Consider the following 17,508-nt stretch of genomic DNA (forward strand, 5'->3'; position numbering starts at 1 on the left):
TTTTTGTGGATTTGTTCAGTTTCATTTGTTTACTTTAATTTGATTTCGTGTGTGTGTGTGTCTGGAACAATGCTATATTTGGGAATGGATGGCATGCTTGGACGGGCTTGGGTGACATTTTTTTCGATTGTATTGGTTATCTGGTGTCTGCCCAAATGGATGGGGGCGCACCTGTACATGTCACTCATGCCGTAGCCACACCCATGCATGTCCGTGTGAGGAATGGGCTGCCCTTTCACCTTTGTTGTTCAGTTAGGACATTTTTGAAAAATAAACGCAGATATATATTTTTTCCTTTTATCCAATTCAACATGTTTTTCGAATAATCTACCCCACTGACTTTTTTGAGTCTGTCATTTAAAAAACAAAGTGTATCTCAACTGGATCAGGGTAGAACAGGCTTTTATAGAGCCACAGTTGCTTCTAATTAAATAAATTTTGTTCAATTGTAAAAATTCAGAGATTTGATATTTTTAAGAACAGACCTTTGTGGTCTATTTTTACCGTTGATAATTTTGTGCTCCACAAGAGAGCTTTTTTTTTTCTTTTTCCTTTTTCTCAAAAATCAGTAATTACATTTTTGCCCTCAAGGTTAGGCCTTGTCTTGGTTGTAGAGTTGTGGCCGGTCACAATAAACTATTGTTAGGATGTACACAGAATATCTCAGATGACAGAAAACACAACACGGGATGCAGAAGGTTCATAGTCTGCAACTGGAAGGACTGTCCAAAGTGTTTGTTACATGAGAGCAAGATGCATTGGTTTCTAAGACTGCTACATGTTAGAGATCATGTAAGCTCCCAGGTAAAAATCCCCATAGTGTGTGTAGGTGATATTTGTGCCTTACTTTGTTGGAAAAGTTCAACTGTCTCATGCAACGATCATATGAATCCCATTTGGATCGACACGGTGTGCTTTTGGAATGCTACCTATCCTTGACGCCACTCTCAGTCTCCCCCCTCCCAAATCTCCCCTTCAGTCTCTGCGTACCACCTCCACACACATCACACCTACCCATCCCAAGACTTCCGAAGTCACATTTGCATTCTTGTGCAAAGTTTAAGGTGGGGAGAGGGGGACATGAAGTTGAGTCTTGATTTTAAGCCCCAGTGTGTGAGACTTCTAAACCCACTTTCAGTCATTTTTTTTCTTTTTTTTTCTTTTTCCAGAATCACAGTTTACTTATTCTATCCCCACTTATATCCTCCTCCTCCTTCCCCCTTTCTCCAAGAACCCCAAACCCCTCCTCTTCCCCTTTGCGTATTGTATAATTTGTCTGCGTGCCCATACTCTGCGTCACTGTATGTCTGCCCGTCTTCCTCTGTCTGTCTTGTCTACTGTCTTGCTGCTTGGGTCTGTTTGGTTCTGCCTTGTGTTTGTCTCTCGTCCCTGTCTTTTCCGTCTTGTCTATCTCTGAAGTCATCTCTTCCATTTAGTTCATAATTTTTTTCCTTCTATGCCTTTTTTTTTTACTTTCCTTCTGTCTCTTTAACCTCTCCATCCCAACAGACATCTTGACTTAGATGTAGATTTTGTTAAAGTTCATACATAGAAATTATAGAACCCTGTAACAGTCTGTGCCTTTTTTTGTTTAAATTAAACCAAAGTTTTTGTTCAGATAAATACAAAGAAATTGTGCATGCTATAATTAGAGCAGTGCTCCAGCTATTGTCACCCACCCTAGATTAAGATAGGAAAGGAAAACCCAACATTTTATCAGTTTACAACAACTGTGTGCTAATTTGTGTTAGCATTAAGCTAGCCATCCTCTTGCATGTTACGATCTCCTATCAAGTGTTTGCTGAGATGCCTCTCATAAACATGGTGTCTTTTGCTAAATCATGCTCTTTCACTCTCCAACTTTTGCATACTCTGCACAATCATTCCTATACCAATGCAAAAAACAAACAAAAAAACTGCACACATACTATATCTATATATACACATGTAAGTACACAGTACCGTTTACACCTTTCCGTGCACTTTAGGCTCATTATCAACCTCCTTCCACTCAGATCTCCAGTCCTATCCATGAGTTTTGAGGTTCTCCCTGTTTTTCTCTCTTAGCTTTCATTCTGTCCTAATTCAGTTACCTCTGTTTCTCCTTTTACCTCTTCTCTGTCTTATCCCCTGGATTTCTGCTCCCTGTTGATCCAGTTCTGTTTCCTTTCTTCAACACTCTGTGATAGTCGACTCTCTGGCTACAATTACTATAATTCTTTTTCTGTGTATTTCTAGGCACACAACTTGTTCCTCAATACTTATTTTGTGTTAACTGGGACTGCGATGTGACAATGTGCCACCATCACATTTTGTCACATTAGCTAAAGAGAAACAAAGTTTACACAGCACTGAAGCGGGTTATTCCCTTCCCCCCCCTTTTACCCTCCTCCAACCTTCCCTCTATTTTTCTTCCTCTGTCACTCTTTGCTACTCTGTTGCCTTTCTTTCTATACTTCCCTCGGATGTCAAATCCTCTATCTTGTACTTCTACTTTCCTCTCCAATCGTCTTTTGTCTGGGCATGCTAGCGACCCTTCAGTTATATTCCTCTATGCATTTTATCTCAATTTTTATATCTGATTTTGTTATCATTTACTCCTTAATTTACCTCGATCTATTTATGCATGCTGTCTGTGAAACTGATAGCTGCATCTATCAATGGAACCGTGTCAGATCTTAATAAGGCTTTGTCCAGTGGATCTACCCTAAACCACAAAAATCTGATTAAAGTTTCTCATCTTTAAGCTAACCAGGAAGTAGAGGCAGGTGTCAAGTGGCAAACATATGCTAGAATGTGTTTAGTGACCTCATGGAGATGGTCAATAGTCAGTAACCCTACACTTCCTGTGCTGTGGGAGAGGCCTGTAATGGCTAACTTCTTGTTTGGCATGAGTGCCTGATAGGACAGGAAGTTCCAGGTTGCCATGTTGGTCTTATGTGATAACATTATCACATGGCCTTTACTACACACTCTCATACTTCGGGGATAGTTTACGCTGTAGTTGTATATTTGTCAGAAGTTCAGTCCCAAAGATGAGAAACTCGTAATAGATTTTTGTGTCTTTAATTGTGCTGTGATGGGTCAAATATTGGTCAATGGAACCTTGTTGCTATGAATCGTTGCTTAATTGTTAATCTATATTGTTGTTGAAGCAGTTCTGTTAGTTTAGTTCCTTCTCATTATTTGTATTTTTTTTGTTTATGCTTTAAAAAGTCTAGTTTTATTTTGTGTTTCAGTTCACATTTACCATGTTGAACCTTTTGTGTTAAGTATTTTCTGGAGAAAGGTCCATTTTCATCGGCCTCTCTTGTTACCTCTCTCTCTCTCTCTTTCTCTCTCTCTCTTTTTTGACGCCCTTGCCCTCTGTTGTCATCCTCTCCCCCTTCCTCATGCCTTCTCCCAGTCCGGCGGGTGCCTCCTCGCTTCTCCATTCCACCAGCAAGTCAGGAAATCATGCCCGGTGGTAGCGTCAACATAACGTGCGTGGCAGTGGGGTCGCCCATGCCTTATGTCAAATGGATGCTGAACGCTGAGGATTTGACGCCAGAGGATGAGATGCCAGTGGGTAGAAACGTTCTTGAACTGAGCAACGTTCGTGAGTCAGCCAACTACACCTGTGTCGCCATGAGCAGCCTTGGGATTATTGAATCTATGGCACAGATCACTGTCAAATGTAAGAGAAAACTGTGCTTGTGAAGACCGGTGCCAATGACCTAGATAGACTTCATAAGTTTAGTTAACATAGACTACCTATCGACATTATGTTCAGTTAAGTTTTAAACATACAGAAAATTGCTGAATTGCCAAAATATTCCTGTCTCTGGAAAAAATGCCCAAGCCTCAAGTGTGTTTTTTATTCAAAGTTAAGTTTTTTTGTTTTTTTTTAACTGCTTTAATTTCTGTTTTTTTTTTTTTTACCATAACAGCTCTCCCAAAGCCCCCAGGTACCCCCGTAGTTACGGAGACCACTGCCACCAGTGTGACCATCACCTGGGACTCAGGAAACCCAGATCCAGTGACATACTATATCATCCAATATAGGGCCAAGTCTCCAGACAGCAAATATGAAACTATGGACGACATCACCACTACACGTTACAGCATTGGCGGCCTTTATCCCAACACAGAGTATGAAATCCGTGTCTCAGCTGTCAACACAATTGGCCAGGGTCCTCCTAGTGAGCCGGTAGAAACTCGGACTGGTGAACAAGCCCCGGCCAGTCCACCAAGAAACATTAAGGCCCAGATTCTTCCCCAAAATACCATGATGGTTCAGTGGGAAGAGCCAGAGGAGCCCAATGGGCAGATTAAGGGGTACCGTGTTTATTACACCATGGATAACTCCCAGCCCATGAGCCTCTGGCAGATCCATAATGTCCAGGACAGCCTCATCACCACTATCCAGAGCCTAGTTCCTCAAGAGACCTACACAATCAAAGTTTTAGCATTCACCTCTGTAGGGGATGGACCTTTTTCAGAACCCATCCATGTCAAAGTACTGCAAGGAGGTAAGGACTCTATACCGACTGAATTTTCCTAACTGGGTCAGCTCGGCTGCTGGTGTTGAAACTATGTATGATGAGCATCTGTTCAGTGTTCAGAAAATGTTGAAAGCACATTGTTAGGTAACTTTAAAGTAAGTCATACAGAAATTCTTCAAACGATATGGCCCCTAAAGCAGAAGGCTTTAGACGAATGCTGCGAAAATGGAAAATAAACAGTTGTTTTTTATGAATCTGTTGCATCCTATATTTTCTGAAACTTTGAGCAGACTGTGCTCGGTGCCTAAGAGACATTGTTTTCTTTCCTGCTGTGCAAACTTCACATCTCCAAATGATGTTACAATATGTTTGATCATTATAGTCTGAATAAAAAAAAAACCCAATTTGAGAAAGAAGGATGAGCGTCAGGGCACATCCACTTTTAGACACCGCAAAATAAGTAAATTCTCATTAGCCTAAATATATTATTGCATTGGTATTTGGAGGAAACTTGTAACTAATTTCTAGTAACCTATCCCACTACAAAGTCCTCTGCTGTGTTCTTCAGTTCCAGGTCAACCATCTAAATTCCAGGTTGGTGCTGTGTCCGATACCAGCATTCAACTAACCTGGGAACCCGCCTATGAGAAAGAGGGAATTATAAGTTATGAACTTCGTTATATGGAAAGCACTTTTGGAGGCCAGGTAAGAATCTTAGTGTTTGCTGGTTTTTACATTCAAGAAACGCTTATCGGACGTTGCACGTCATTTAAATTCAGACTTGTCAAAAGGCATATTTTTAATCAACAGATGAAGAAAACATTTGGACCCACAACATCATATGTTGTGGAAGGTCTCCGTCCCAACACAGAGTATCGCTTCTCCCTGGCAGCCATCTCTAACAAAGGCATCGGAGCCTTCACAAATGACATTACGCAGAAGACCTTGCAAGCGAGTATGTAGCCCTTTATTCAGTCTCCCGTCTAACTTTCTTTTCGCTAACAAAGAGGTTTTCCTATCTATGCCACAGTTAAAAAACATCATGACTGTACGCCTTTGTGGACCATTGCTACACTGAATACTAAACTGAATTTCTAATGGAGTTTTGTGTTTTTTCCCCTTTTCTCTGATGTCAGCGGTATCATCACTTATTCCTTAATAATGACTTCCTAATCACAGTTTAAAGCTGATTAAGACCACATAGCAAACTGATTTAACTGTTGTGTTGTTGAATTCTTGCCGTTTGTTGTGGATTGATATTTCTGTATTTGACCTTCGTGTTGTTAACCTTAATGAACCAAAACAACGGCGGTATGTTCTACCTTGGTGGCAAGGTGGTTAAAAAGAAGCTACAAAGGGGTAAAGACTTTTCAAACTGAGTGTTTTGCATTTTTATTTTTGATTTGAGAATTATTTTATCTTCTAAATTAGCTGTGGTGCCAAAATGTGAGTGTACTCTGTCAAACATATTGAGTCTTTGTGGACTGACAATTTTGGCAGTTTTCTTTCTTTCCCTTCTCAATTTTGTTCATATTTGCTTCTCCTTTGTCAACAGCAAGTGCACTTCCCACGTGACAGAGACACAAAAAATGTCAGTTCTCCTCTGAAACCGCCAAGGCTCTTATATGAGCTGTATGTGTAGTAGCAATGTGAATTTAGTCACGAAAGACCAAAAAAAAGAAAGTAGTAGTCGCCTAAATTACTAAAATGCCCACCCTCTAAATTTATAGCAGTCTGTTCTGCACTGATTATTTCATTTTACTGATGGTAGAAACACAACTGAATTATTCAAACCATCCAGCTAAAAATAACAGCAGTGATATCATAGTGCACAGTGGTGGAGTCTGTGGGGAAAGAAAATACCCACAGCTTATCCAGTCAAATGCAGTAGTAGGTACAAGAAAAACAATGTATTAAATTCATTGTCTTTTGGGTTTATTATAAATAAAAAGCACAAGAGTGATGTGTATTAAGATGTAATGCATTAATGGTGAAGAACCTTGAAAATAGAGCTGGATTTAAGGGATTACTGGTGGATCTGAGCCAGTCTTTGTAATAATAGAGAAGTCAAAAAAGCATGCTTTGTTGGAGTGGCTATTGTTATTCTCAATAAACTGCATTGTGTAGATTTAGAGAAATTGTACACCGACAAAGGAGAGCCATGGCGGGAGAGAGACTTCTTTTAACACATTTTCTGTTTCTACCAGTGCAACTTGTTGGCTGTATCCCCACATCTGGATGTGTGTGGGGGGGCAGCTTTGAAACAACCACGTCACAGTTCTTTTTGTTACTGCTAGGCAGCAGAGCTACACAAGCAGTGCATAGTCACTGAGGAGGGCGCCACCTGCATGCCATACTCACTCCTGCCCACTTGGGGTGCTGTTTTAAACCTAACACTGCACCGCTGATCTTTAAGCAGTCTTGGCATGATAATACTCTGTGTTCATCCCTCTTTTGTCTTGGTGTCTTTTGAGTGTCTGTGCACATTTTCACCTATCATTGTGTCTTTGTGATTTCCTTGCCCGGTAAACCACAAGCTGATTGGATTGGATACGCCTCTATCTTCCTATCACATCCCTATTTCAGCTCTGTTTCCCCTTTTTTGCCACTTGTTCCCCTGTGCATTGGAACAAAAGGTCCTCCTCCTTTGAATGGCTTGACATCACTTTGCTCACTTTGTGTCCTCTCCCTTTTATGTTGACTCTTTTGGAAAAGGTTTTCTGTTAGATGTTTTATTTATTTATCAATTTGTATTTATTTCTGGGTTCTCTGAAAGAGTATTGGTTTGGCATCATTCCAAACAGTAGCTTGCTACTCTTTTTGGCTTTGTTTTGAGGGGTGGGTGGGGTGGTGGTTCTCGTATGAACCGTAGTCCACCGCTGACAAAGCAAGTACAACACAAGAGACGAAGCAACACACGGCATATTTGCCTTTTAAGTAAATATGGGGCATAACAGGCTTAATTCTTCCTCTGAGTTGCTTCATCTATGCATTTTCATTGGATGATAACGATATCTAGCTGCCCATCTTAAAATTTAATACTACTCTCCTAGATATTTTTATCAAACTCCGTTTTCTGTAAATATTGTGTCAGATATAAGTTCTGCTTTCCATAATAGAGTTGATATTAAATATTATTCTAGTTTTAATTTTAAGGTTTATCACCGCAGGCACCAGAAAAACCAAAGAATAAGTCAGACAATGCAAAATATTTCCCAACACTACACATTAAATAATGTAAGCTTTTTCGATGCTCTGAGGTAAGTGGTTGTGTGGTTTAGAGATTCAGTCTGCCATAACATTAATCAAAGACCATCCAGTTTATAGTTTTTTGAGTTTTTTTCATTAAACATATCAACAGCAATTGGAAAGCTACCTTAAGCCTTTTTATGCTTAAAAATATTTAATAGCTGCAGTTCGGATGCTTATACAGCACAGGATGTCTCTAAATCTGTAGACATATACGGTATAAGTTTTATTAAGTGGCTTCATAATTGAGCTAAAATTGTCACTCTGTACATCTGAAAAAGCTGAATGTGTTAAGGTCATTATTGACATATAGATGCAAAGAAGCAGATCTACCAGCGGTTTAATAGCTAGTTTTATCTACTGAGTACACAGACACTAAAAACTGCTACACATGCGCATATAATACTCCTACTTTACAGTATAATGAAGATTAAGTGGTTGCTTGACTGAACTTACTGCAGTTAATTTTAAAGATGAATAACTTGCTCAGGAGGAATCAGCGTCATTAGGTCAAAAACTAGAGTAAATAATAAAATGAATTAATATCGCTTTTGCCTGTTCTGTCCAAACACATTGCAGAGCAACAGCATACAATCCCCCCCACGAGACCCACTTCAACTGGGTTTGAATCCACCGCGATGTCTGGCAGACTGAAACACTTTGCCACAAAGTGAAAAGAAAGACAGACAACATGATTTTCCAGTTTGCTTTGTTGTCTAGTATCTGTGGTAAAAATGTTCACATATTGTTGAAGTTTGTGCTCAGTCCAAGTAGCATTACCCGAGGCTATTGTCATGGGGACCATTCTGTCAAGAACTCAGAAAAAGTCACTTCAGAGAATAACAATTTTCTTGGAATTCTCTCACGACCTTTAATTGCGCTACTGCGATTGATGCCAAGTAACTTATCAAACTAAAGAGCACCAAAATCATTTCATTTGGTGCTCTCGGCCAGTGTTTTAATAGGCCGGATTAAATACAGCAAATGTTATTGGCAACAGTGGCCCCCATTCAGAAGCAAGGCCTCATGGGGTATGCTGCCATAGTCAAACCAGGATGCGATAACTTTTGTGAAACCTGTCAGACGTGGCCGGAGTGGGTCCACAACCTGAGAGCCAGGAGGTGCTCCCAGCATTCCTCTAGCTGTTATCCACGCACAAGGCAGGGTAACAGGACCTGAGACAGACCCTGGGAGTGGGTGTTAAGGGACTGCAGGGCCCCAGAGTCGCAGATAAGAATCCCATTTCATAGCGTCAGAATTAATTTCATGCTTTGCGATGAGCTATGAGCCAAGGCCCTGGATTGTCAGGCTTTGTTACACATTTAGATTATACCTAGAACCTGCCAGTAGCCACTCAAGGGCTATCTCTCAAATTAAAGTGGCAGATTCTAAATCCTCTGTATTTAACCAAACAAGCAGTCAGCCGCCAACCCCCGACCCCCCCTCAATGCGCACAAACACACTTACTGTAATTGAAGTGGGTTTTTAGATATATTGGAATATTTGTGTAAGCCACACCACGGCCATTTGGCATCAGTGGAGAGATTAATTCCATAATGATCTACAAATTCGAACATCCTGTCATCTGATGAAAATACAGTGCAGATATAGACATGTGCTTAAAATCTGATAGCAAAAGCACGGGCAATCTGTCATGTGCAGGGTTCATTTCACAACAGGCACTCAGTAATAGCTTGTGTAACTAAAATTGCAAGCATTAATGTATGTAAGTTGCTTGGCTCCCGAGGCAATTTTAATCTGAATGTAGTCATAATAATTAGGTATGCTACCTGCACTTGACATTATTGATTTTATATCCAAAGCACCCGGTCACATCACAACAGACTTAAGAGTCAGAAGATATAAAAGCAGACATGACTAATTATTTGTCAAAGAGCATTTTGGGCAAGTCTTTCAGCGAAGCTTCAAAAGAACCTCAAGTGAAGCATTAGCTGAGTTTCTTCTTTTGTGCTCGTATAGTTCTAGTATCCGTAATCCTGCCACTGGACTTCCTGGGATATGCACTTTATTAAAGCTGTGCCCCAGCCACTCTTAAACTGTTATCAGGCATGAGGATGCCTGTGCACTGTGATAGCCTGGCCACTGTCAGTTTCATAGCCATTTTCTGCCTACAAAGATTGAGAACTGAGCAATCGTTCTTGACGTGGAAGGTTTGCAAATACAATATGAGCGAAAGGAAAGAAGCTGAAAAGCTCAAAATCCAGTAAGACCTTAAGTAAATAAGCCCATTGGACACAGAAGGGTTTGGAAACTGTGGCTGAGGTCCTGTTTTATTTGTTGTGCGCTAGAACATTCAGTCTTCGCTGGGAGGAGGCCTGTCTTATTCTCAGAACTCCTGTTTTTTATTTCCTTTTAAAGCTGTTCTACCCAAAGTGACATTACAGGCAGAACACTGTCATTAAACTTTTATGAATTCCACAACACAAGCTTTCCATGTTGCTTCTTCTATTATGGTGCCCTGGCATTCTCGTAATGGCACTAAGCTTTACAAAGAGACATAGGCACAGGGCTATGAAATGGGATTTATTTTTGCAAATTGCAAATAAAAAAGGATGTTTGTGTAGTTGGCCAAATGTACTAGAATGGAATATCTTGGGAGGGAGTATTTTTCCACCAACGCTTCCACCGCTCACAGTCTTGTGGACCTTCCCAACCGACAGTACAGTATCAGACAGCCCTGGCTACAGCATAGAGCCAACTCTTTCTCTCAGAGTAAACCCAAAAAAGGGGGTTAAAAACAAACTCTCAAAATTAAAAGGTGGCTCGCTGATTTCTCTCAGAATTTGCGGCATGCTTTCTGGCGAGGAAAGCGTTGTCGCACAGCAAAGTTGGCTCATTCTGTAGTCAGGTGCTGGTGGTAAGAAAGTCTTTAAAATTGTGTGTTTTTGGGAGTCAGGTACGTATTATGCAGACAGCGCTTGTGTTTTCTTTATGTTTGTTTGCTTTTCAGAATTTGAATGTTCTTATTTTGTGTTCATGCAGAGTTCCTTTTCCATGTTTACTCATGAGTTGTCATCTTGAACTTTAACTGTTGTTGTAGTTTCTTTTTGAGTCACCTGGGTTACAGAGAAATTTGTTTCAGTGCCCTCCTTTTGTTCATAATTTAGTTTTTCAGACTTTGTTTTTTCCAATGTTTTTATTTCTTTTCTGCTTTATGTGGAATGCTTTATTATTTTATTTATTTTGATTGTTGTGGTTTGTTTACCTACATAATAGACAAAAGATGTAATAATGAACTGGGTTTGTCACATCGGCAGGGACCGTGCATATTTTCAGATTAAACTTGCACAGGGCCATTGGATAGAAACATTTTCATCCAATTCTTCCATACAGTACCAAAGCCTGGATGAGAAGGGTTATCGCCCCCTACACGGCACATTTTCTGGACAAGCTCAAGCTGTCTGAGAACTTGGCTCAGATCAGAAAGAAAGGCACTGAGTTTGGTCTAGAAACTTTTCAAAGACCACTTCAGACACAAATAATAGACACCATGTTGGACTGATTTAATACTGTAAAGAAATAAAGGACAGATACAAAATCTATTTATACGAAATCTTGAATATCTATTGCAATATATGTATTAGTGCTGTAGGCATTAATCTCATTAACGCCATAACTACATTAACGCAGCAAATCTCCGTCAACGAGTTACCGTGGATCGCCCCGTGTGTGGGGCTGCATGGCGTCAACGCGTTAGCATGGTAGCTCGTTAACGCGTTGACGCCGTGCATCCCCACAAGCGGGGCGATCCGCGGTACTCTCCTCAGTTGTCTGACTAAAGTGCCTCGTTTGCAATAAAACACTACAACAGGGGTGTTCAACATAAGGCCCGGGGACCAGAACAAGAAGGAGGGCATAACATTTGCAAATTAACAGCTTAGACCTCTCCATTGGTTATTCACACTTCACCAAAGTAACGATTAAATGACACAAAAATTCATTTTTCTATGATCTACTATAGAAATTTCTGGGGGTTTTTTTTTTTACAATGGTTCTACAGTTTAAAAAAAAATGTTTTTGAACTTTTTGTGTACTTTTATTTCTTACAGTTTAAATCAAGCTGACACATGTCACTTATTGCTGCAGTGTTTCTTTATGAATTGCTGCTGTCTTTATGTATAAAGCTAAGAAATACTGTTGAAATTACCTTTCTTATTCTTTTTCTAAATGTGTAGTTAAACTTCTTTATGCTGACAGAAAGCTGAGTGAGATCAAAGTGCGCTGTATATGGCCCACTGTGTAAAATGAGTTTGACATCCCAGCTCTACACTGACACAACATAGTATATGCATATCCAGTGCTCATATCCCAAAACAATAGCTATCTGGATTCATTATTACACTTGCTTGTGCCATTTATCCATTTATTGCATCTTAAGTTGACATTTGCTTGAGTTTTATTTTTTATTTGAAATTTGTTTTGCATCTGTCTTTGTTTTACAATTTTCTTTGGATTCTTCTTGTTTTTTATTTAAGTTTTGAATTTCCCTTTCTTTTTTCATTTTCTTTATCTCTCCCATCTTTTTTATTTTTTTGTTTTTCACCCCTCCTCCCTCCTTCCCCAACCTCCTCGTCCTCCTCCTTCCTCCCAACCCACCCCTCCTCCTTCCTTCCTGTCCTCTCCACTTCACCAGAGCCCTCAGCTCCCCCTCAAGAAGTTAAGTGCAGCAGCACCAGCTCTACCACCCTGTTGGTAAGTTGGCGCCCCCCACCTTTGGAGAGTCAGAATGGTGCCCTGGTGGGGTATAGGGTGCGCTACCAGGTGGTGGGCCAGTCAGAAGGGGCCGGTGACAACGAGGAACCGCTGGAGGAGCCCATGGTGCCTGCCACTGAGGAGCAGGTGTTGCTTCAGCGATTAGAGAAGTGGACCCAGTACCGTGTCACGGTGTCTGCCTCCACTGTGATTGGACCTGGCCCCGAGAGTGAGCCCTTCGTCTGTCGGACCGACGAAGATGGTAGGTGAACCTAGCCTGTGCAGAAGCTCTTGTATTGACTTTTTATTATGGCTCAATAACACTTTAGTTTAGTGGTGAGTATACCACCGGTAAACATTGTTTTTCTGTTGTATGTGTATGTGCAACCCAGTATTACAGCAAAATGTGTAATAGACACGCCAGTGCGCGGTTTCCATTTCACACTTTGCTTCTCCAAAACACAAAGTGGACACGTATGCAGAAATTGCATTACCAGCAGGGAGACATGATATATTTAAAGCCACAAAGTCGGTAGTGAGCCAAATACGTATTAAGTACATTCCAGTGTCCTTAATTGTCAGAATTAAGCTAGGGGCCTAATATGTATATTCATGTAAATGTGTTAATAAGTCTGTTTAAACATTTTGTGCATATGTCCTATATGATGGAAATGTGCTGCACATGCATGCATAAAAGAAACTAAGATCACATGGTATCAAATGCATACCAATAATGTTATAGCAGCATACTGCTTTATAAACTGTGCAAATGGAAAGACTCAAAATGAAATATACACGCGGGAAATCAAGCATTTTTGCTATTGCAACATAAACAACTACTGTCCTATTGCTCAATTGAGGGCCATATGCATTTATGCATATGGGTACAAGGCCTTATCTATTCAAGCATTTCCACAAATAAAGAGTCACAACACAGTGACAGTATCTATCGAAAGCCTGTCATTATGATAATAAGTATCTTTAAGGAAATGAGATCCAGGGCTGAACAGTAGAATGCGCCTTGTTAATGAACACAATTTTACCATGATGACGGGAAAGATGATGGGGTTGTGATTTAGAGGCAAAAACAGGGAGTCAAAGTGTTTTGTAAAGGAGCAAATGGAAGCAGGTTGAGTGGAAGAATTTTATCAACAGAACATCCATCTCACAAAGGGACGGTCCGTGGCAAACTGAAAGGCCCGAACGCAAGGCCTGCCATAAAAGTCTGTCATTATGACTGACAGACGAGGTTTACAACAGACAGAGACGTACTGAAAAGGTGGAAGAGACATGGGGAAGTGATGAATGCGTGTGCATGTGTGCGTGTTGAATTTGACTGACACTGGAGTGTGTTTGTTGTTTCTAAATGTTTTTGTCCATCATTCTTGCTAGCTGTCAATAGTTTTCTCTGTGCGTACATGAATTTGGATTCAGGGAGTTATTTATGTCACGACATGATGTGAGGCACTTTTACGATGCAGGGCGGTGAATCAGACTCACAGGTGTGTGATGGTCTCATGTGAGGATTTGATTATTTCTTTAATTTCTTGTAGTTCCTGGGGCTCCTCCAAGACGGGTGGAGGTGGAGGTTATCAACTCCACAGCAATTAAGGTGATGTGGCGTTCTCTTACGCCAGGCAAGCAGCACGGACAGATCCGTGGCTACCAGGTTCATTACGTGCGTGTGGAAAATGGCGAGTCTCGAGGCCTGCCTCTCATCAAGGATGTCATGCTGGCTGATGCCCAGGTATGACCATCTCGTAGTTTTCCTTCTACAAATTAGCTGTCAGAAAAATGCAAATCCCGCCACGCAGCATGCGTTTATCGTGCACCAATCGCATTAAAAATTGAAAACATATGTGTAAGCTATTGGCTTTTTTTTTCTTCTCATGCAAATCGCGAATTGTCTAGTTAATCCACGCTGTTGCAGCAGGAGTATGGGGAGCGATAGGGCTCTTGCCTTGTAGATTTCATTTCATTTCTTTCTCCCTCAGCCCGTCGACACACAATAAGAACTATAATCAAAGCTTCACTCATCTTGTCCCCCTTCTTCTACCTCAATGGCTTTTATTAGGAATGTCAAGACCCCTGCTTCATGGCAACATATGCAATGAAATATTTATGTGTGCTTGTATCCAGTGCAAAGACTTGGAGAAAATGGGCACGGAACTATTTCACCACAATTTAGACTTTGACTGGCAGAACTGGAAACGATGCTTTTTGGGGGTTTGTTTGTCTTTGTTGGGGTTTTTTTTTCTGTCAACACAGTTCTAGTGATGACTGTGTGTAGTACCGGCGTTTCAAATGGAGATTTTGAACAATTGGGAAAACAAAACACAAAAAAAGTTTAGTGCATTCAGGCCAAGCACCACACGCACAGGCAAAAACCTCTTTTTTATATCTATTTATCTTAGTTTGTATCATCATTAATCCATGTAATGCTACATTTTCATGCCATTGCTGCTTGTAGTTGTCAATATATAACACTATTGTGCCTTTTTGTCAGCTGAACAGTAACGTAATTAAACTAGCAGACCTGTACAGCTCTCCTCACAACATAAACTTCAAACAGTTTCTTTCTCTCTTGACCTCCTAAAACCAGTGACCTATTTCTGATACCCATCCTCTGCTCCCAAACCTCTTATGCCCCCGTCTCTCACAATCCTATTTCTTCCCTTTCTTTTTTTTCTCTTTCTTTGAAAAAAATATTGCTCTCTCTCCTGCGCTCTTTGGCGGGGGGGGGGGTTAGTGGGAAACAGACGATACAGCTGAATATGTGAGTACGAAGCTTCACCTGGGTGCTTTGTGTGCCTGAAAGAGTGTAAACAGAGGGTATTGCATCAGCCCGGTTAGATTCACAGGTTACACAGCCCATCCGATCCTTGTTCATTAAGTCTGGGCAACAGTTTGGCTCAGGGGCTTAGCTCTCTGGTGACTCGGTCTAAACACTATATCTGTGCATAACCAAGAAAAAGGGGGCTTACGTCTGTCATCATTTAGTTTGTACACTTGATGGCTGATGCAATACCCACTGACCACTGTGCCTGGAATGCTAACGCTATTCGTATCATACTGTGTGCTGACAGTGTGTTGTGTCTTGTGCTCTGGTGGTGTTTGAATGATTTTTCCCCCTTCTGTTTTGTGTTTGTGTGATCTGTGCTCCATAGATATATATTCTTTTTTAATGTGGTGCTTTAGAAGTACTGTGCTTCCTTGAGTTTTGTATATTGAGATGGTAGTTTAAAGAATATCTCTGTACGACCCACATTGTGATCATTCATATTTTTTACTTTGCACAGAATGTTCTCTACCTTTGAACCAGAGTCCATCTACATTACACGAGTACCATGTCAAGTGCAGCACACTACTTATAGCTCATTTACCTTTATTGATTTCTCCCATCCTTCTGCCAAACTAGTGCCTGTTAAAAACCTAATTCTGCATTCGTTCAAACCTTCTCTCTTGAAAGATTCATTAGAATTGATCGGAAGCCTCTCTTTGAAGAGGACTCAAGGAAACTTAATGGCTGAGGTAAAAAACTGCCAGGGAATGGCCAGGATGTATTCAGCATGCATTTATCAAAGTTAAGTTGTTGATTGGAATATTGCTAAAGGACTAAGTGGAACTACTTTCCATTTACATGCATAATGTCACTCCTCCACCTTGGCAGATCTAATAATTTATGTAATGGAAATGTCTTCCATTACACAGGGGGAAACATTACATTTAATGCATGCCTCGTGAAAATTAATAAAGAGGAGCAGGAGACACTTGGCTTAGATTAACATTCTGCATAAGGCAGTTTGAGCTGCACGAAGTGGGGTCAAATCATGAAAAATTCAACACGTATTTTGACATTTTCCTGTCTCTGCTTCTTCCGTGTGTCCCATAGGAAATGGTCATTGGAGGACTCAAGCCAGAAACCACTTACTCCATCACAGTGGCAGCATACACCACCAAGGGGGATGGTGCTCGGAGCAAACCCAAACTGGTGGTGACCAAAGGCGCAGGTTAGTACAATGATAAATAATTGATTTGTTTGTTGTCATAGAACCTTTGTTCGTGCAGCAGTAAAGCTAACTTGTTTTTCTGCCTCTGACTGAAGGGTTTTTCGCTCAGGGACTCCTGTTCACTCCCATCCAGCTGTCTCCGCTATGATTGTGCTATGATTGCTTGTTTGCATTTATTTAACAATACTCAAAGAACCCTCGCAGAGAGACACAATATAGTGTGATTAACTGATTCGGATCTGTTTAGTAGACACGAACAAATGCAATAATTAATAATTTCAAGAATTTCTGGCAGTTAACTAAGTGTAATTAGGACTCTTTATCGACAGCACCATAGGCTATGATATTAACAGTGTGTTCAGCTACTCAGGGCTGTTATTCAGGGCACATCTAAGTCTAAGGCAGTGTTTGCTTTTATCAGTGCTGCGTTTATCATTTGAGTCATGTCCTGAAGGCTAGCCACAGATTTTTAGAGATCAAGGCCACGGATCTTTTAGAGACCAGGGCATGGTGTGAGGTTTTTTTTTTTCCCTAAGACAGATTAGGAGAGCATGAAAACACATGTTGCTCTTTGGTTTTAGCTGTATATTAGAGCCTGCACTCTACAAAGCATTGTTTTCTTCACATTTCTCCTTTTTTTTTTCACCGCTGAGCATACCAGTTTGTCTAGACTCTCTATGCCTGCCTAAAAGCTGGTAGTTTGTTTAGAATGAGCATGATCTGCAGAGGATGTAAAAAGCTTGCATACCCCTGCTAAAATGCCACATTTTTGTAATGCAAAAATAGAAAAATATATATATAAATTATTTAGAAATGTTCTACCTAAAATGTGACCTATAACCTGAACAATGTGGTTCAAAACCAGATCTGTTAGGGGGTAAAATAAAAATAAATAAATAAAAATAATGTAGTTCCATATCAACAAGCTTATGTTTTGGGTTTAGTTTAATTGTAGGTACATTCAGTCAGTTCGTTTCCAAGCCAATGTATACCAAAACAAACAGCAAGAAAACAGTGAGGACAATAAATAACAAATGAAATGATGTAAAAGT

At 40.5% G+C, this 17,508-nt stretch overlaps 1 protein-coding gene across 16 annotated transcripts in view; it reads left to right on the top strand.

Moving 5' to 3' along the window:
- Positions 1 to 17,508, top strand: part of ptprsa (protein tyrosine phosphatase receptor type Sa) — a 230,880-nt gene that overhangs the window by 161,060 nt on the left and 52,312 nt on the right. For 8 of the 16 annotated variants that reach the window (XM_026143591.1, XM_026143599.1, XM_026143595.1 and 5 more), the window contains 8 exons: positions 3,407 to 3,676; positions 3,930 to 4,511; positions 5,053 to 5,189; positions 5,295 to 5,439; positions 12,388 to 12,708; positions 14,000 to 14,193; positions 15,196 to 15,222; positions 16,339 to 16,456. In XM_026143591.1, the coding sequence (XP_025999376.1) occupies positions 3,407 to 3,676; positions 3,930 to 4,511; positions 5,053 to 5,189; positions 5,295 to 5,439; positions 12,388 to 12,708; positions 14,000 to 14,193; positions 15,196 to 15,222; positions 16,339 to 16,456 (1,794 nt within the window). The remainder of the gene's footprint in view (positions 1 to 3,406; positions 3,677 to 3,929; positions 4,512 to 5,052; positions 5,190 to 5,294; positions 5,440 to 12,387; positions 12,709 to 13,999; positions 14,194 to 15,195; positions 15,223 to 16,338; positions 16,457 to 17,508) is intronic. The other 8 variants (XM_026143603.1, XM_026143605.1, XM_026143604.1 and 5 more) reach the window with 2 other exon arrangements.

This window comes from Astatotilapia calliptera, chromosome 15 (genome assembly GCF_900246225.1).
Source record: "Astatotilapia calliptera chromosome 15, fAstCal1.2, whole genome shotgun sequence".
Taxonomy (NCBI): domain Eukaryota; kingdom Metazoa; phylum Chordata; class Actinopteri; order Cichliformes; family Cichlidae; genus Astatotilapia; species Astatotilapia calliptera.